The sequence below is a fragment of the Salmo trutta genome, chromosome 24 (assembly GCF_901001165.1).
Source record: "Salmo trutta chromosome 24, fSalTru1.1, whole genome shotgun sequence".
In the NCBI taxonomy this organism is placed as follows: domain Eukaryota; kingdom Metazoa; phylum Chordata; class Actinopteri; order Salmoniformes; family Salmonidae; genus Salmo; species Salmo trutta.
In genome coordinates, this window is record NC_042980.1 from 43,770,161 (window position 1) to 43,790,786 (window position 20,626).

Sequence of the window (20,626 nt, forward strand, 5' to 3'; positions counted from 1 at the left end):
CAACACAGGGAGACAACAGTAAAGAACTGGAGGTTCTGTAGCTACAGGGAGACAACACAGGGGGCAACAGTAAAGGACTGGAGGTTCTGTAGCTACAGGGAGACAACAGTAAAGGACTGGAGGTTCTGTAGCTACAGGGAGACAACACAGGGTGCAACAGTAAAGAACTGGAGGTTCTGTACCTACAGGGAGACAACAGTAAAGGACTGGAGGTTCTGTAGCTACAGGGAGACAACAGTAAAGGACTGGAGGTTCTGTAGCTACAGGGAGACAACACAGGGAGCATCAGTAAAGGACTGGAGGTTCTGTAGCTACAGGGAGACAACACAGGGAGACAACACAGGGAGCAACAGTAAAGGACTGGAGGTTCTGTAGCTACAGGGAGACAACACAGGGAGACAACAGTAAAGGACTGGAGGTTCTGTACCAACAGGGAGACAACACAGGGGGCAACAGTAAAGGACTGGAGGTTCTGTAGCTACAGGGAGACAACAGTAAAGGACTGGAGGTTCTGTAGCTACAGGGAGACAACAGTAAAGGACTGGAGGTTCTGTAGCTACAGGGAGACAACACAGGGAGACAACAGTAAAGGACTGGAGGGGAGGAGGAGGTAGTCTCCCTGTAGGTACATTCATCCACTGATACAGGGTCAGATATACAGTGCATTTGGAAAGTATTCAGACCCCTTCCCTTTTTCCACATTTTGTTACGTTAGCCTTTAAAAAAAATTAAATCAAACATCTCTGGAGAGACCTGAAAATAGCTGTGCAGCGACACTCCCCATCCAACCTGACAGAGCTTAAGAGGATCAGCAGAGAAGAATGGGAGAAACTCCCCAAGTACAGGTGTGCCATGGTTGTTGCGTCATACCCAAGAAGACTCAAGGCTGTATTAGCTGCCAATGGTGCTTCAACAAGTACAGAGGAAAGGGTCTGAATACATAGCAAATGTGATATTTCAGTTTATTTTATTTTATACATTTGCAAAAAAAATCTAAAAAACAGTTTTTGCTTAGTCATTATGTGGTAGTGTGTAGGTTGATGAGGGAAAAAAAAACAATTTAAATCATTTTAGAATAAGGATGTAACGTAACAAAATGTGGAAAACGTCAAGGGGTCTAAATACTTTCTAAATGCACTGTATACCCATTGCCCGTCAGCGTCATGAAAAGTTGTGCACGCAGTTCTTCCTCAGAAAGCTCTTTGTTGACCTATCAGTGGATCACATGCAACTTCAAATGCAGCTCATGCAAGTTAACAAACACAAAGTCAGATGTTTATCGTCCACAACATTGCAGATGTCAGAGGAGGATTGATTACCTAGATGCTAGCAAGCCAAGGTCAAATAGAGCTAGATAAAACCAGAATAATAATATACATGTTGAACACAGTAGCTACAGTTGAAGTCGGAAGTTTACATACACCTTAGCCAAATACATTTAAACTCAGTTTCACAATTCCTGACATTTAATCCTAGTATAAATTCCCTGTCTAAGGTCAGTTAGGATCACTTTATTTTAAGAATGTGAAATGTCAATAACAGAAGAGAGAATGATTTATTTCAGCTTTTATTTCTTTCATCACATTCCCAGTGGATCAGAAGTTTACATACTCTTAATTAGTATTTGGTAGAATTGCCTTTAAATTGTTTAACTTCGGTCAAACGTTTTGGGTAGCCTTCCACAAGCTTCCCACAATAAGTTGGGTGAATTTTGGCCCATTCCTCCTGACAGAGCTGGTGTAACTGAGTCAGGTTTGTAGGCCTCCTTGCTCACACACGCTTTTTCAGTTCTGCCCACAAATTTTCAATGGTATTGAGGTCAAGGCTTTGTGATGGCCACTCCAATACCTTGACTTTGTAGTCCTTAAACCATTTTGCCACAATTTTGGAAGTAAGCTTGGGGTCATTGTCCATTTGGAAGACCCATTTGCGACCAAGCTTTAACTTCCTGACTGATGTCTTGAGATGTTGCTTCAATATATATCTACATAATTTTCCATCCTCATGATGCCATCTATTTTGTGAAGTGCACCAGTCCCTCCTGCAGCAAAGCAACTCACAACATGATGCTGCCACCCCCGTGCTTCACGGTTGGGATGGTGTTCTTCGGCTTGCAAGCCCCTTTTTACTCCAAACAAAACGATGGTCATTATGGCCAAATAGTTCTATTTTTGTTTCATCCAGACCAGAGGACATTTCTCCAAAAAGTACGATCTTTGTCCCCATGTGCAGTTGCAAACTGTAGTCCGGCTTTTTTACGGCGGTTTTAGAGCAGTGGCTTCTTCCTTGCTGAGCGGCCTTTCAGGTTGTCGATATAGGACTCGTTTTACTGTGGATATAGATACTTTTGTACCTGTTTCCTCCAGCATCTTCACAAGGTCCTTTGCTGTTATTCTGGGATTGATTTGCACTTTTCGCACCAAAGTACGTTCATCTCTAGGAGACAGAACGCGTCTCCTTCCTGAGCGGTATGATGGCTGCGTGGTCCCATGGTGTTTATACTTGCGTACTATTGTTTGTACAGATGAACGTGGTACCTTCAGGCGTTTGGAAATTGCTCCCAAGTATGAACCAGACTTGTGGAGGTCTACAATTGTTTTTCTGAAGTCTTGGCTGATTTCTTTTGATTTTCCATGATGTCAAGCAAAGAGGCACTGAGTTTGAAGGTAGGCCTTGAAATACATCCACAGGTACACCTCCAATTGACTCAAATTATGTCAATTAGCCTATCAGAAGCTTCTAAAGCCATGACACAATTTTCTGAAATTTTCCAAGTTTTTTAAAAAGGCACAGTCAACTTAGTGGATGTAAACTTCTGACCCACCCACTGGAATTGTGAAACAGTGAATGATAAGTGAAATAATCTGTCTGTAAACAACTGTTGGAAAAAAATACTTGTGTCATGCACAAAGAAGATGTCCTAACCGACTTGCCGAAAATATAGTTTGTTAACAAGACATTTCTGGAGTGGTTGAAAAACGAGTTTTAATGACTCCAACCTAAGTGTATGTAAACTTCTGACTTCAACTGTATAACCAGTCTGGCGTGTTTTCATTGTCATCACTCACTCACTGCTAAGTTTGTCAAGATCCCGACATTAACACGCATCACCGGTGAGTATAATAAACCCAGCGAGAGCCGGTGAGTATAATAAATCCAGCGAGAGCCGGTGAGTATAATAAACCCAGCGAGAGCCGGTGAGTATAATAAACCCAGCGAGAGCCGGTGAGTATAATAAACCCAGCGAGAGCCGGTGAGTATAATAAACCCAGCGAGAGCCGGTGAGTATAATAAACCCAGCGAGAGCCGGTGAGTATAATAAACCCCGCGAGAGCCGGTGAGTATAATAAACCCCGCGAGAGCCGGTGAGTATAATAAACCCAGCGAGAGCCGGTGAGTATAATAAACCCAGCGAGAGCCGGTGAGTATAATAAAAACCATTAAGTCCTGTTCCTGTAGATCTTCCACTCATCATCAGTTATTTCCTGGTGGACTTGTACAAAGGGCAAACAAGTCGAGTTCGACAGACCCTGACATGGGTCTTCCCCTGACCTTGCCAAACACAGCCACCCTGACGTGGGTCTTCCCCTGACCTCGCCAAACACAGCCACACCGACATGGGTCTTCCCCTGACCTAGCCAAACACAGCCACCCTGACGTGGGTCTTCCCCTGACCTAGCCAAACACAGCCACCCCGACGTGGGTCTTCCCCTGACCTAGACAAACACAGCCACGCTGACGTGGGTCTTCCCCTGACCTCGCCAAACACAGCCACCCCGACATGGGTCTTCCCCTGACCTCGCCAAACACAGCCACACCGACATGGGTCTTCCCCTGACCTCGCCAAACACAGCCACCCTGACGTGGGTCTTCCCCTGACCTAGCCAAACACAGCCACCCCGACATGGGTCTTCCCCTGACCTAGCCAAACACAGCCACACCGACATGGGTCTTCCCCTGACCTCGCCAAACACAGCCACCCCGACGTGGGTCTTCCCCTGACCTAGACAAACACAGCCACCCTGACGTGGGTCTTCCCCTGACCTAGCCAAACACAGCCACCCTGACGTGGGTCTTCCCCTGACCTAGACAAACACAGCCACCCTGACGTGGGTCTTCCCCTGACCTAGCCAAACACAGCCACCCTGACATGGGTCTTCCCCTGACCTAGCCAAACACAGCCACCCTGACGTGGGTCTTCCCCTGACCTAGACAAACACAGCCACCCCGACGTGGGTCTTCCCCCTGACCTAGACAAACACAGCCACCCCGACGTGGGTCTTCCCCCTGACCTAGACAAACACAGCCACCCAGACGTGGGTCTTCCCCTGACAATGCCTAAAACATCATAAAGTCACACCACCATAAACCAGCCCTAAAGACCAGTTGCTAAGGGAAGGAAAGCAGTCAGAGGGAAGAATCCCTGATTGCCTATGTATACTCACAATAGCTGGGCAGCGTGTGTGTGTGTGTGTCTAGTGGAAAGGGGGTTGTGTTCTCTCCCAAGGCAGGACAGAAATAAGACAGTTAGGACACTGGCAGTGTCTTCCCTGTCAGCAGTAATTTAGTGTAAAACACGTCAGTGGCTCTGTGACAACACAGAACACCAACACTGTCCCAGCTCCACAGCTCTGAGGACACCAGACAGAGACTGGCTACAGCCAGCATGCCACTGTCACTCACACGGAATAACTAGCAGATGTGGTAGAGTTCAAAGAAATACTTCAAACCCCTATAAAGATACAGGTTAACAACTTGGTTTACCACTCTTTTTCAGTTTGACCTTTGACTATAGTTCTACTGATAATAGAAGGCCTGACATGCTTCCTAAACAACAGATGCAGACTAACAGTGAAATGCTCACTGACAGGTCCTTCCCAACAATGAAGAGAGAAAGAAAATAGAGAAATAATAGAAAAGTAATAACACGTAACAATAAATACACAACTTGATAACTTGACTATATACACAGGGTACCAGTACTGATAACTAGACTATATACACAGGGTACCAGTACTGAGTAATGATAACTATATACACAGGGTACCAGTACTGAGTAATGATAACTAGGCTATATACACAGGGTACCAGTACTGAGTAATGATAACTAGGCTATATACACAGGGTACCAGTACTGAGTAATGATAACTATATACACAGGGTACCAGTACTGAGTAATGATAACTAGGCTATATACACAGGGTACCAGTACTGAGTAATGATAACTAGGCTATATACACAGGGTACCAGTACTGAGTAATGATAACTATATACACAGGGTACCAGTACTGAGTAATGATAACCAGGCTATATACACAGGGTACCAGTACTGAGTAATGATAACTAGGCTATATACACAGGGTACCAGTACTGAGTAATGATAACTAGACTATATACACAGGGTACCAGTACTGAGACAATGTGCATATAACTAGGGATAAAGTGACTAGGCAACAGGATAGATAATAAACAGTAGCAGCAGTGTGTGATGAGTCGAGACAGTTTGTGTATAAAGGGTCAATACAGATAGTCTGTGTAGCTATTTGGTTAACTATTTAACAGTCTTACGGCTTGGGGGTAGAAGTTGTTCAGTAATCATTAACCTGCCTGCAAGTATGCTGGACCAATGTCACATAGATGGTGCGTACCTACCATTTACAGCTGTAGGCCCTACACTACATGATCTATGGGACGTCTGTTGTTAGCACAGTGCTCTCTCTCTCTCTCTCTCTCTCTCTCTCTGTAGCTCGGCCAATTCCCTGTCTCCCACACATAATTATATTGGACTAAATATAAAATTGATACGGGCAGCACAAACTGGCGCAAGACAAGGCACATACAGTACACCAACACCAGCACAGCCATATGTACACACAGGGTCACACACACACAGGGTCACACACACACACACACAAAGTATGGCTTGAGTCCTGATATAATAAGTCATCAACGATTTACAACTAAGTCCAAGTGTGAGCAAGACCCCGCAGAGACAAATCCCCATAAACAGAGTAGCACAAAGTCAATAGAATGATGGGCTATGTACCCTTCAGTCACTTTTCACCCTAGAGTATGTCAAGACAAGCACACAACCCACGTGGACAGACAGGCCTCTGTGGAATTATAAAACAGACACGTATGTCAAGACAAGCACACAACCCACGTGGACAGACAGGACTCTGTGGAATTATAAAACAGACACGTATGTCAAGACAAGCACACAACCCACGTGGACAGACAGGACTCTGTGGAATTATAAAACAGACACGTATGTCAAGACAAGCACACAACCCACGTGGACAGACAGGACTCTGTGGAATTATAAAACAGACACGTATGTCAAGACAAGCACACAACCCACGTGGACAGACAGGACTCTGTGGAATTATAAAACAGACACGCGAAGACAGAAACACGAACATCTGGTTTGATTAGAAGAGTGACATGAATAGTCGGCTTACTTGTCAGAGGAGGACAGCCTGCTTCTTCAACCAAATGCCACCAACCAAAAGCAAGTTGTTAGCCCTGATCCACTCTTATTGTTCTGACGAGACTGTCATCTACATTAATTCATTGATAAACTACTTATGACAGAGTGCATTTTCATCTGAAAGACAGAGACAAAAAGACAGACAGGCAGATAGACAAGACAGACACAGGCCGGAAGGTGGACAGACGGGCGGGCAGAAGGACAGACACAGACAAACAAACTCACCACTGGTCTCTGTTGAAGGAGGCCAGGAAGCGGATGCCAGGTGGCACGGGGGCCATAATTTGCCGATAACAGGCACTGACTGGGCAGTCAATAGACGGGCAGGTCTCACAGCGATGATGATGACCAACACGCAGACCTAATGCTCCATTCTGTGAACTTAATGCAAGGCCCAGGAGACATGGCCAAGAGGCTGCAGGAATATCCCCTCAGAAGCTGTATTCTCCTGTATGGGGCAAAATAATTAAAGAGTTTTAAACACAGCAGGACATCTGAAGATGGCATCTCTCTCTGTTCCATTTCTATAGTGTATGTTCTCGAACGTATACTTTGTGCATGTATCTGTCCAGGGTCCTTCCACCTCAAAAATCACAAGAAAGAGGATTGACACCAACCATCTCAGATTGTTCTGAAATTATTTTGTTGTTAGTAACCGATACAATTATCTTTTGTGAAACATTATTTTGTTGAAATAGAATTTGTTTCTCAGAGATCAAATTATATGTTTGACAAGACGTATGAACCTGCGGCTTGGAGTATTGCTTCTCCATATTATGTAATCTATTCTCTGTGAATGTGGTGATGTACATTTTTTCACTGTTCAGAGAAATTTGTCATTGAAGTCACTTGCATTATTTACCATTAAATAGTGTGAAAGTACCAGGTTTTGACCTGTTGTGTGGTCATCCTCACAATTCAAGCTAGTCCTCTATGAAAGCAATTCAGTTTATCCTTCTTTATTGTTATTTTGTTGAAATTACTTTTTTTTTTCTTCAGGAATGTCAATATTACCTGTTTCTAACTACAGAAACAATTTCTGAATTATCTGCGATGGTGGGTGTGATGGCTTGTTGAAATGACATGGGACAACTCTCCAGAAAGGCATAGTAGGATACAGTAAACCTTCCATAGCCACTCATCTCATTGGGGTATCAGAGATAATTCTCACATTCATACAACTTCTGCTTAATGCTCTGGGGATCACATGTAGCATGAATACCAGTACCCTTCTATACCAGAATCTTGGTCTGGGAACATGATGTTGCCAAGCACTGAACCACCAACTGTGTATATCGACAGCTTGGCTTGCTAAACTACACATACCATTGAACTCTATCATGAGCCTCTGCCACAACATTAGTCATTTACACTACTGATATGGTCACTGTCATCATTTTGTAAGTTGAATTGATTCATTCTACATACTAAAACTGTCAATACTTTCCCATGGTGGACAAGTAGTAAAATGTATTCACTCACTAAGGTAAGTCGCTCTGTATAAGAGCGTCTGCTAAATGACTAAAATTTAAACTACATTTGAAAAAACTATTTGGCCCATACAGTACAGCCGCCTACAGTTGGCTACAGCTCATAGCAAAACCTCATACGTGGAATCTTGGATGGCACATCAACTGGACCAGGCTTTTTCATTCATATTGTGACAGAGCCTCAAACCCAGTTACTGAAGTTCATTACTGAAGTTCATTCGACAATAGGTTTCTGTATTTCTTCTATTTCCCCCCATATATGAACGTATATAACCATCTAACATCCTGTAGATTAAATTGAGATTGTTATACAGAGCCCAATACTGTTATTTTACCATTTTCTTGGACTGTAGTAAAAACAATGAAAACACATTTGACTTCCCAGTGTAGCAGACATCAGAGAGAGAGAAACCTACTGTAGGACATTTGCCAGTTTGCTTTGAAAGCCCACATCAATGTTTCCAATCATTATGATCCTCAGCAACATTGCAACCAAATCGATACTCCAGTCGAAAGATACAAACGTATTAACATGAAGAATCCTCCTTACAATGTATCCGACAGCTCTTTGTTTAGAACCACTGTGTTCAAATAACCATGGCTTGCTCGCTTCACTTTCTGCTCATCCTCGATGCTAGACAAAAACAGCGGTCTATCTGTGGAAAAAAAATCCCCGACCCTATCTATTCACAGACACCCAGGGATAAATGATCAAACTTACCGTGGCTGAAATCGCGGAAAATTTCAAAAGAACCGTGTGGTTTTGTCGTCCAACTCGGGCGGTGTAGCTCTCACTTCCTTGTTCTTTCACAGAGCTTGGTGGAGCTGTCATTCACAGTCACACTGGTCGCCCAACCTCCACTTCGGTCTCCGGATGACGTCAGAACAGCGCAGAGGAACGGCCGAGCCCTGGCTCCTTGTCAAACAAATGGCAACAAAGTCACCCAACAAGGAAATTAAATACAATAGTTATGTGCAACTAAACACGTTTCCAGCCAACCTTTTTTTTTTTTTTTTATGAGAGTAAAGTACATATCGGATTATAGAAAACATGTAATAACACAAGGAAATCAGATACAATATGAATCTGTTACTAACCAGGTTTTCTATCCAACCTTTTTATGCGAGTAAAGTAACGTTACATGTAATGTAATGACAGGCCTGATGGAAACAGCTACATTTTAGGTAAACTTTCCAAATGTCGACAAAACAAAATATGCTAGAGAAGGTGGAATATTTTAGTGTCGGTAAAGGGAACTATGCGAGCAATGTCGGTGGAAAGGCTTTTATGCGAAAATATTGATATAATAACCATTATATCGAAGTAAACTTGGAGTCACGCGTTGACGTTGTGTGGTCCTCCAACTAGGACTTGTCGGGAAAGCATGCAGTTTTTAGGCTACAGATGAAAGTTATGGTAGATTTCACAGGCTGGTGAAAATGCACGGCGGTGAGCTTGATGCTCCTTTCCAATAAATATCGAGGGTTTTATTCTGGTGACATGATAATCGGTGCTTGGCTGCCGTTTGACAAATAAAAACAATCTCGCTCTTTTGTCCATAAAAAATTTTTGTTTTCTGTCCAACTTGGAATTCGGAAAAATACGAGGTCAAATCATGACGCCAGTGATCTTCAGTTCGGAAAGTCGGAGCTCTAGGAAATAAGCCGAGTTCCCGAGTTGGAATTCTGAGTTGAATGACCATTTAAAACGATATTTCCCATTCGGATATATATATATATATTTTTTGTTTTTTATGAGTTCCCAGTTGTTTTAAACGCGTTGAGGTCCGAAGTAGGAGATTTCCAAGTCGCCAGTTCCGAGTTCCTAGTTGTTGTGAACGCGGCATTACCAACAGAGCGCACAAAGCGCTTTTAGCTGGAGTACACGTAACAGTAACTCGCTGTAATATAACGCAGACATTGTTGTGAGAAAACCGTCAGTAGAGTTGTAAATGCGATGGAAACCCATTTTATTAACTTATATTGTTTATTCAGTACACGGGAATTTAACAGTAAAAGTTATTTTTATGGGTACTGCATCATCAAGCACAGTCAATTTGATAAAAACACATATCTTCTGGAAAAATGCGCATATAATCTTTCTCCAATTCCGATGGAAACCTAGGTACTGGAACGCTAAAAATCTTGCAGTTGCTCTATTTGTCGAGGAATTTCTGAGATATCCTTATCACCAAATGATAAGGCTGAACATCTTTTACATGGCACAGAATAAATCAAGATATAAATGCTAATAAATGTACACCTAACAGTTTTAAAGATATTGATGCTTGTTTATCTTTTTTTTTTCTCCGTTGGTTTATTTCCGGTTTTTTTCCATTGGTCACGTGTCCAGTCCATCATTGTCATGCCAACGGTAAACAGAGGAGGGAAGAGGAGAGTTGAAGAGCCACAGTCCCTTTGTTTACTTTTTACTTTACAGGAGCAAAGACTAAACGAGTAGCTAAACATGTCAGATGTTGGATCAGAGGATTTTGATGATGATCAGGGTTACCTTGGGGTGAGTCAAAGTTCGCTGTTAAACTTGGTAGAAAACTCGTAAGCCGATTTTGAGCTAGCAATGCTAATTTAACGTTAGCTAGCTAACGTTTGCTAATTTTAACAGCTAACGTTACTTGCGCCTACGCAACATTGACAGAAGGATGTAATTGACTGACACAGGAATATGAAGGGGACCGAAATGAAGCTGGAGAGAGACATGGGGTCGGGAGAGCTGTCCTACCCAATGGAGACACTTACCAAGGAATGTATGAAAACGGGAAAAGGTCTGGCCAGGTAACTGTCACCATAAATAATATTATTTGTTGATTGCTAATATTTCTTGTTTCCTTTGACCATTTCCTTGACTATTTCCGTGTGTGCCAGGGGACATACCGATTTAAGAATGGGGCCAGGTACATTGGAGAATATTACCAGAACCTGAAGCACGGACAGGGTGTCTTCTATTACCCAGATGGATCAAAATATGAAGGTCTGTCTGTCTGTCTGTCTGTCTGTCTGTCTGTCTGTCTGTCTGTCTGTGTCATATACGCCCCTACCCTCTCTCTCTTTCTCTCAGGCAGCTGGGTTGATGACCAGCGCCAGGGCCATGGCCTCTACACATACCCCAACCAAGACACATATGAGGGAGAGTGGTTACACCATCAAAGGTAGTTACTAGAGTTGGGCGCTAGAGGTCGACCGATTAATCGGAATGGCCGATTAATTAGGGCCGATTTCAAGTTTTCATAACAATCTTCCGATCGGTATTTTTGGACGCCGATTTGGCCGTTTTTTACATTTAAATGTAAAAAAACAATTTTTTTTAGACCTTTATTTAACTAGGCAAGTCAGTTAAGAACACATTCTTATTTTCAATGACGGCCTAGGAACAGTGGGTTAACTGCCTTGTTCAGGGGCAGAACGACAGATTTTTACCTTGTCAGCTCGGGGATTCAATCTTGCAACCTTACGGTTAACTAGTCCAACGCTCTAACCACTTGCTTTACATTGCACTCCACGAGGAGCCTGCCTGTTATGCGAATGGAGTAAGAAGCCAAGGTAAGTTGCTAGCTAGCATTAAACTTATCTTATAAAAAACAATCAATCAATCATAATCACTAGTTAACTACACATGGTTGATGATATTACTAGTTTATCTAGCCTGTCCTGCGTTGCATATAATCGCTTAGGTACACGTTGCTCCAACCATAAACATCAATGCCTTTCTTAAAATCAATACACAAGTATATATTTTTAAACCTGCATATTTAGTTAATTTTGCCTGCTAACATGAATTTCTTTTAACTAGGGAAAATGTGTCACTTCTCTTGCAAACAGAGTCAGGGTATATGCAGCAGTTTGGGCCGCCTGGCTCGTTGCGAACTGTGAAGACTATTTCTTCCTAACAAAGACAGCCGACTTCGCCAAACGGGGATGATTTAACAAAAGCGCATTTGCGAAAAAAAAGCACAATCGTTGCACGACTGTACCTAACCATAAACATCAATGCCTTTCTTAAAATCAATACACAGAAGTATATATTTTTAAACCTGCATATTTAGCTAAAAGAAATCCAGGTTAGCAGGAAATATTAACCAGGTGAAATTGTGTCATTTTGCGTTCATTGCACGCAGAGTCAGGGTATATGCAACAGTTTGGGCCGCCTGGCTCGTTGCGAACTAATTTGCCAGAATTTTACGTAATTATGACTTAACATTGAAGGTTGTGCAATGTAACAGGAATATTTAGACTTAGGGATGCCACCCGTTAGATAAAATACGGAACGGTTCCGTATTTCACTGACAGGAAAAACGTTTTGTTTTCGAGATGATAGTTTCCGGATTCGACCATATTAATGACCTAAGGCTCGTATTTCTGTGTGTTATTATGTTATAATTAAGTCTATGATTTGATAGAGTAGTCTGACTGAGCGGTGGTAGACAGCAGCAGGCTTGTAAGCGTTCATTCAAACAGCACTTTCGTGCGTTTGCCAGCAGCCCTTAGCAATGCATTGCGCTTTTTATGACTTCAAGCCTGTCAACTCCCAAGATTAGGCTGGTGTAACCGATGTGAAATGGCTAGCTAGTTAGCCGGGTGCGCGCTAATAGCGTTTCAAACGTCACTCGCTCTGAGACTTGGAGTAGTTGTTCCCCTTGCTCTGCATGGGCAACGCTGCTTCAAGGGTGGCTGTTGTCGATGTGTTCCTGGTTCGAGCCCAGGTAGGAACGAGGAGAGGGACGGAAGCTATACTGTTACACTGGCAATACTAAAGTGCCTATAAGAACATCCAATAGTCAAAGGTATATGAAATACAAATCGTATAGAGAGAAATAGTCCTATAATAACTACAACCTAAAACTTCTTACCCGGGAATATTGAAGACTCATGTTAAAAGGAACCACCAGCTTTCATATGTTCTCATGTTCTGAGCAAGGAACTTAAAGGTTAGCTTTTTTACATGGCACATATTGCACTTTTACTTTGTTCTCCAACACTTTGTTTTTGCATTATTTAAATCAAATTGAACATGTTTCATTATCTATTTGAGGCTAAATTGATTTTATTGATGTATTATATTAAGTTAAAATAAGTGTTCATTCAGTATTGCTGTAATTGTCATTATTACAAATAAATAAATAAATAAATTGGCCGGTTAATCGGTATCGGGCTTTTGGGGCCCCCAATAATCGGTATCGGCGTTGAAAAATCATAATCGGTCGACCTCTAATCCAGAGAGCCACTGAGCTGAACCGGGAGCTCCAGACACTGAAAAATCTGATCCTGCAGGGGTGGCCTGAAGTGAAAAGACATGTACTTTGAAAGTAGCCATGCATTTTCACAACAGAGATGAGCTGAGTGTGCAAAATTGAGTTATCTTCAGAGGTGAGCAAGTCGTTGTGCCTACTGCCCTCAGGTCAGAGATAATGCAGAGAATCCATTCCTCACACATAGGAACAGAGGGGTGTCTGAAAAGAGCTCACGAGTCTGTCTACTGGCCAGGCATGAATGCACAGCTGAGAACATACATGGCACAGTGTAGCACCGGCACTGCATGGGGTATAAAGCAGCAGAAAGAAACGTTGAGGCCACACGAAGCACCAAAGCGTCCCTGGGAAAAAATAGGGACTGACCTGTTCCAGTTCAACGACAGAGACTACATGGTCACAGTTGATTATCTCTCCAACTTCTGGGAAGTGGACCATTTGGAGAACACACAGTCGAAAACGGTCATTCGAAAACTGAAGACACCCTGCACCCTATGGGATACCTGACATCCTTTACTCAGACAATGGTCCCCAGTACTCTTCAGACGAGTTCCGTAGTTTCAGCAAGGCTTGGGACTTTACACACAAAACATAGTCTCCAGGATACCCGCAAAGTAATGGGAAAGTGGAATCGGCAGTGAAAACAGCCAAAAGACTGATGGCAAAAGCAAAGAGAGCAGGTGCTGACCCATACCTGGCCATGCTGGATCACAGAAATACCCCATCACAAGGAACAGACACCAGCCCTGCAATGGTGCTCATGGGAAGACGTTCAAAGACACTACTTATAATGAATGAAAATCTTCTGAGACCGGGGATGGCAAACTGTCAGTTGGAGAAGTTCAAAGAAAGACAACAGAAACAGGCAAAGTACTACGACACCTCTGATAAGGATCTCACAGAGCTGCAACGAGATGACAGGGTGAGAGTTCAGCCACTCACAGGACAGAAACAGTGGTAGCAGAGGACCACAGTAGTCAGACCTGTGGAGCAAAGGTCCTACGAGGTGAAGACAGAACAGAGACAAGTCTTCAGGAGGAACAGGCGACACCTGAGGAAGAGCAGATAAATAGAGGAGGATTTCCCCACTGTTGAGGAGCCTGTCACAGAGCCAGTAAACAGTGCACCAGCTGACGCCTAGCATGGTGCTGAACACAACCTAGAGGTGAACGCTGCACCTCAACAAGAAGATCCAAACATCTCAGGTCAAGCACCTGATGGAGCCAACACTCCCCACACAAGGTCTGGTAGGGCCATCCGAAGACCTATACACCTGAAAGACTTTGTGTGAAGGTAAAAATAATAATAATTCATGGACAGTCAGAGACAGTAAACAAACATTCAGTTCACATTCCAGTTTATTGCAGACATGGACTACAAGCCAAAGTTAGGTGTGGTTTGCCTTTGTTGTAAAAAAAAAGAAAAAAAAAGAGAACATGTAGCAACATTGATGTTACTCATATTGATGTTACACAGGAAACGGAAACCAGTTGTTACTTACGTTATTAATGTGCTAGTTCACAACATGCCTAGTAAAGTTTGCTTAACAATATATCTTTGTCTGTCGTGACTACAACACAAAGCATATTGAAACAGGGGGAACAAAAATGGTCAGATTAATACTGCCATTGAGAAAATTCAAAACAAAACATGACCTTTTTCAAGGTCAGTCTCGCAAAAGTAAGCATTCTTGCGTTCTAACTACGCGCTATTCAAAGTGCTCTGAACAAATTAAGGGAATCGTTCACAAACATTGGCACATTCTAAGATCCGATGATAGTATCGGTAATGTGTTTTCGGACCTTCCCTTGGTCGTATTCCCGCGGGGCAGAAACCTCAAAGATTAATTGGTACACTCTGATTTACCACCCCAAGATATCCCTGCACAACATCTATTTGCGCCCCTACTGGATGGAAACTACAAGTGTAATGGCTGTGCTCAATGCAATGACACTTATAATTGTAGATCTTTCAAACACCCACAAACAGGGAAATCGATCCCAATCATAGGTGTTAACACGTGCTCCACTAAGGCAGTTATTTATCTTATAACTTGTCCTTGTGGTAAAAATGATGTGGGTAAAACAAAGCGTGAATTAAAAGTACGTATCTCACAGCATCGTAGCACCATTAGGTGCAAAAACTCGACTTACCCTGTCGCAGCCCACCTTTTGGAAGAAAACCACTCGATTTTGTCCCTACGTTATATCGGCATCAAACATGTCACCCTCCCTAGGAGAGGGGAACCTCATCTCTACGTTATATCGGCATCAAACATGTCACCCTCCCTAGGAGAGAGGAACCTCATCTCTACGTTATATCAGCATCGAACATGTCACCCTCCCTAGGAGAGGGGGTGACCTCGACAATTTATTATTAAAATGAGAAGCTGCCTGGATCTTTAATTTAAAGACCCTTGCTCCCTTCGGTCTCAACATAGACTTTGATCTGAAGCCATTCTTGTGATTATTGTGATTTTGCTATTGTAAATGTTTGTAGGCTTATGTAGTCAAATTGTATCCATGATCGTATGCTATCCATTTATGTTTTTTGTATGCTATTTTAATATATGATAATTAACCAATGATATCAGGCCACACCCGGCCATGATTCCAGACACCTGTGTGTGTCTTTTGACACTATAGACACTATATAAATGAGTCATCTCGCAGTGTTTGTCATTATACCCTGTTGAAGACAGCTTGTCTGTCGAAACGTTGGACATAAATCATTTTTGCATCTGAGCTCCTAGAGTGTGTGGCTTTATTACATTTTTTATTTTATTAAAAACAATATGTTTCTTGCCCATGATGTATTTATCAGAGTTCTGGACCTCACAATAAATAAGTATGGTGGTGTTGAACCTTGAAGCAGCAGCTGCGACACAGTCAATCGGAAATGGACAACTCATTGTGCTGAACGCAGGCAAATTCGAGGTGGCATAATTCATTTGAACCGTCTTCATTTAAAAATGTTTTTATAATAATAATCTATTTAAAAAAAAAAAAATGTTTTACCCCTTTCTCTCCCCAATTGCGGTATCCAATTAATAGTTTATGTGTGTGTAAGATTTTGTATTCGTAGATTTTAGATGTGTATTAAAATGGGTTTATATATCCATTGTTCCGCTGGAATGGAATGTTCGTATCCTGTATCTTTAACATACAAATCGAAACCATCATAAATCTAGCCTCATGCTATAGTGTTTGGTTTGAGTTAGGCCTCTGGATTACTTCTGAACAGAGTCTAGATCTCATATTACTGTATTGATTAAAAAAAAAAAATGATATAGATCTTTTTTTTAAAATGTTGATGTCACAAATGTATAATTTGTACAGTTCTTTATTAAAAACAGTATGTGTCACATTTGACTGTCTAAAGTAGTGGCCCCTTTTTATGCCAGTGAAGTACATGATGGATAAAAAATATCACGAGAGGCCTGATGGAAAACAGAACATGTGTCGGTAAACTTTCCAAATGCATCCAACCCTGTCTTTCTAAGGTCTTCAAAAGCCAAGTTAACAAACAGATTACCGACCATTTCGAATCCCACCGTACTTTCTCCGCTATGCAATCTGGTTTCAGAGCTGGTCATGGGTGCACCTCAGCCACGCTCAAGGTCCTAAACGACATCATAACCGCCATCGATAAGAGACATTACTGTGCAGCCGTATTCATCGACCTGGCCAAGGCTTTTGACTCTGTCAATCACCACATTCTTATTGGCAGACTCGACAGCCTTGGTTTCTCAAATGATTGCCTCGCCTGGTTTACCAACTACTTCTCTGATAGAGTTCAGTGTGTCAAATCGAAGGGCCTGTTGTCCGGACCTCTGGCAGTCTCTATGGGGGTGCCACAGGGTTCAATTCTCGGGCCGACTCTTTTCTCTGTATACATCAATGATGTTGCTCTTGCTGCTGGTGATTCTCTGATCCACCTCTACGCAGACGACACCATTCTGTATACTTCTGGCCCTTCTTTGGACACTGTGTTAACAAACCTCCAGACGAGCTTCAAAACTCTCCTTCCGTGGCCTCCAACTGCTCTTAAACGCAAGTAAAACTAAATGCATGCTATTCAATCGATCACTGCCCGCACCTGCTCGCCCGTCCAGCATCACTGCTCTGGACGGCTATGACTTAGAATACGTGGAAAACTACAAATACCTAGGTGTCTGGTTAGACTGTAAACTCTCCTTCCTGACTCACATTAAGCATCTCCGATACAAAATTAAATCTAGAATCGGCCTCCTATTTCGCAACAAAGCCTCCTTCACTCACGCTGCCAAACTTACCCTCGTAAAACTGACCATCCTACCGATCCTTGACTTCGGTGATGTCATCTATAAAATAGCCTCCAACACTCAACTCAACAAACTGGATGCAGTCTATCACACTGCCATCCGTTTTGTCACCAAAGCCCCATACACTACCCACCATTGCGACCTGTATGCTCTCGTTGGTTGGCCCTCGCTTCATACTCGTCGCCAAACCCACTGGCTACAGGTTATCTACAAGTCTATGCTAGGTAAAGCCCTGCCTTATCTCAGTTCACTGGTCACCATAGCAGCACCCACTCGTAGCACGCGCTCCAGCAGGTATATCTCACTCGTCACCCCCAAAAGCCAATTCCTCCTTTGGTCGTCTTTCCTTCCAGTTCTCTGCTGAATTTAACTACCCACAAACCCCAAAGGAAAACAGGCTGCCTAAGTATGACTCCCAATCAGCAACAACGATGTACAGCTGTCCCTGATTGAGAGCCATACAAGGCCAAAAACAAAGAAATACAAAGCATAGAAAAAAGGACATAGAATGCCCACCCAAATCACACCCTGACCAAACCTAAATAGAGACATAAAAAAGGCTCTCTCAGGTCAGGGCGTGACAAGTAAACTTGGGAGTCACACGATGACGTGTTGTATGGTCCTCCCAGTTTGACTCATCGGGAAAGCATGCAGTTTATTAGGCTACAGAACTTCACAGGGTGGTGAAAGAGCACGGTGATGAGCTTGATGCTCCTTTACAATAAATATCCAGGCTCTTATTCTGATGACATGAGGATCGATGCTTGACTGCTGTTTGACAAATAAAAATATTCTCGCTCTTATCCATAATAATCTCATCATGTAGACTAGCCTACCTGCACAGTTATCTGCAAGCTGTAGTTCGCACGTGTCAATACTAGAGTGGGCACATTCGCTATTTAACGCAATATGCTTTGTGACAAAACCATCAGTAGAATTGAAAATGGGATGGAAGCATACTTAACTTGTATTTTAACTGCAAAATACATTTTTCACGCACAATCTTTTATCCGCAACAAGTCAATTTAATGCTGATTTTTAAATTTTTGCATTAAAATACGTCGCCAATTGGATGGAAACCTAGCTACTGAGGCAAATATATCTCATTTTGCAACAACATGTGATTGTTTGTCTCTGAAATGATACCATCAAGTGATAGACATGTATTTGTTTGACATCTATCAATGAACAACCCCATTCCATGATTAGGTGGTGAAAAAACACACATCTCTTTCATAAGTTCTTTAAACAAAAAAAAGCTAATTTACCAACATTTCTGATAATGGTTATACATACAGTAAGTATAGTGTTTTGGAATGAAACTTATTCATATTAAATATTCATATTACAGTCCCCCACCAGATCTTACTACTCTTTGTCTTTATAATACCAGAAATGGACAAGGTATATACCACTACAACGACACAGGTTCCAGGTACATGGGCACGTGGGTGATGGGCAAGATGGAGTCAGCAGGAGAATTCATCCACCTGAACCACAGATACCAGGGCAACTTCCTCAACAACAATGTAAGTCAGCCCAGGAGGAATCTGACATTATTAAAGCAAAAACACTGCCTTCATGAAAACAATAACCACAAACACAGCATGATCAAATCAAATATGACATGTTTAGTTACAAGTTTATCAGCATACAACAAGATTATTGTGTACTTGCATATATAAACTCACTATCAGCCATTTGTGTTACAGCCCTCAGGTCCAGGGAAGTATGTGTTTGAAATTGGCTGTGAGCAGCATGGAGAATACCTACAGGTGGATCAGGTATGACCACTAACACATATTTGCATATGCAGAAATTGCAATGATATGATAAAACAACCAGTACAAGAGCAGAATGTCTCTCTAGCAAATGTTTGTTGTTTGAAGTATCTGGAAGAGATCATGACAAAGACACTTAACAGAGAGCTGCTTCTCTCTCTTGACTAAAACTCCAGCCTGCATCAGATGAGGAGAATGGTAAACATGGGAAAGCCCAGAAGTCCAGGTCTCCCTACCCTGGCCATGGGGAGGGCTATTTCTCTATAGGGGCGTCAGGAGAGGAGGTGCCACAGCAATTACAGAGTGCTGCTGTGCTGTGCCTTTGTTGTAGAATAGTAGTTCCACTTCATGTGTCCATTTGTTGCATGACACCCCTTAGTGGTTGATTGATACAAAGATAACCTTCTTCTTTGTTTTTCTCAACAATTCTCAAAATGCTATTGGGCTTAGTCTCTTAAAGTGCATACACCTAGATACTTGCATGATTATCATCCTTCATGACATTGTAATAGTAGTCATGGATCCACTGTTCGTCTTCTAGTCTCTCTGTGTGTTTTTGGCTGAGTTGTGCACTGGAGTTTTAGATGTTTTGGGGCTTGCCGTGCTATAGAAGAAGCTGTCGCTGAACAATTTAACCATCTAATAGGAAGCACTACACAGATCTTACACAATGACAGCAAAACACTTGCAGCATGGCATTGCACTTAAAACATCCCAACTGTATTCATAGAAGAGAAAATGAAAATAGATGCATAAAGGTGCTTTCGGCAGAAATGGCCAAAGGGAACCTTTTCTTGACCTCTGTTACGGCTTCTCCATGGACAACAGGACAGAGGGGATGCCGATGAGGATGACATAGTATCCACCATGGTCCTGAAGTGGAAGCCCAAGGCTGTCACGGGCCTGTCCCTCTGGACCCCAGCCAAAGATCCATCCTCGGGTGAGCAGGACCCTTATGTAGCCTGTAGTAGTGTTTATCACGTGTGACTGTGATAAACCTTGTCTGAGGAATAATTCATATTTTGTTTTTTACATGTATCATTTAAAATAGTTTTTCTATCAACAGACGGAGAAGGACTGGCCTCCGCAGACCAGAAAGGGGGATCCGAACCTCCCACTCCAGAGACCTGAGACCTTGCCAGATTCACAGTTTACGCACAGCAAACACACATTTCAACAATAAAGACTTCTCTCTCATAATTACTGGTCTGATTAATAAGAGTCACTGAGGAATTATTTGACTATGAAAAGGTTTGATGTGATTATTTAAAAAAAATCCCCAATTGACTGTGTGGTTT

The 20,626-nt window shown here is 42.5% G+C and overlaps 2 protein-coding genes and 1 long non-coding RNA gene across 3 annotated transcripts in view; 1 reads left to right on the forward strand and 2 right to left on the reverse strand.

Annotated features, from left to right (window-relative positions):
• Nucleotides 1–8,897, reverse strand: part of LOC115161364 (glucose-6-phosphate exchanger SLC37A1) — a 28,010-nt gene extending 19,113 nt beyond the window's left edge. The window contains exons 1-2 of the mRNA XM_029712304.1: nt 8,702–8,897; nt 6,716–6,938 (exon numbers count right to left, since the gene is read on the reverse strand). Coding sequence (XP_029568164.1) covers nt 6,716–6,771 — 56 coding nt within the window. The 5' untranslated portion in view covers nt 6,772–6,938; nt 8,702–8,897. The remainder of the gene's footprint in view (nt 1–6,715; nt 6,939–8,701) is intronic.
• Nucleotides 3,482–3,925, reverse strand: LOC115161366 (uncharacterized). Its single transcript, XR_003869250.1, has 2 exons — nt 3,799–3,925; nt 3,482–3,552 (listed from the first exon to the last, which is right to left on the reverse strand). It is a non-coding gene; the product is annotated as an uncharacterized LOC115161366 (long non-coding RNA).
• A 1,422-nt stretch (nt 8,898–10,319) lies between the features above and the next one.
• rsph1 (radial spoke head component 1) lies at nt 10,320–20,528 on the forward strand. Its single transcript, XM_029712305.1, has 8 exons — nt 10,320–10,498; nt 10,660–10,773; nt 10,864–10,969; nt 11,057–11,147; nt 18,941–19,076; nt 19,260–19,331; nt 20,157–20,268; nt 20,395–20,528. The coding sequence occupies exons 1-8, from the start codon at nt 10,448–10,450 to the stop codon at nt 20,457–20,459; spliced, it is 747 nt and encodes a 248-aa protein (XP_029568165.1). The 5' UTR covers nt 10,320–10,447; the 3' UTR covers nt 20,460–20,528.
• Nucleotides 20,529–20,626: the final 98 nt, after the last annotated feature.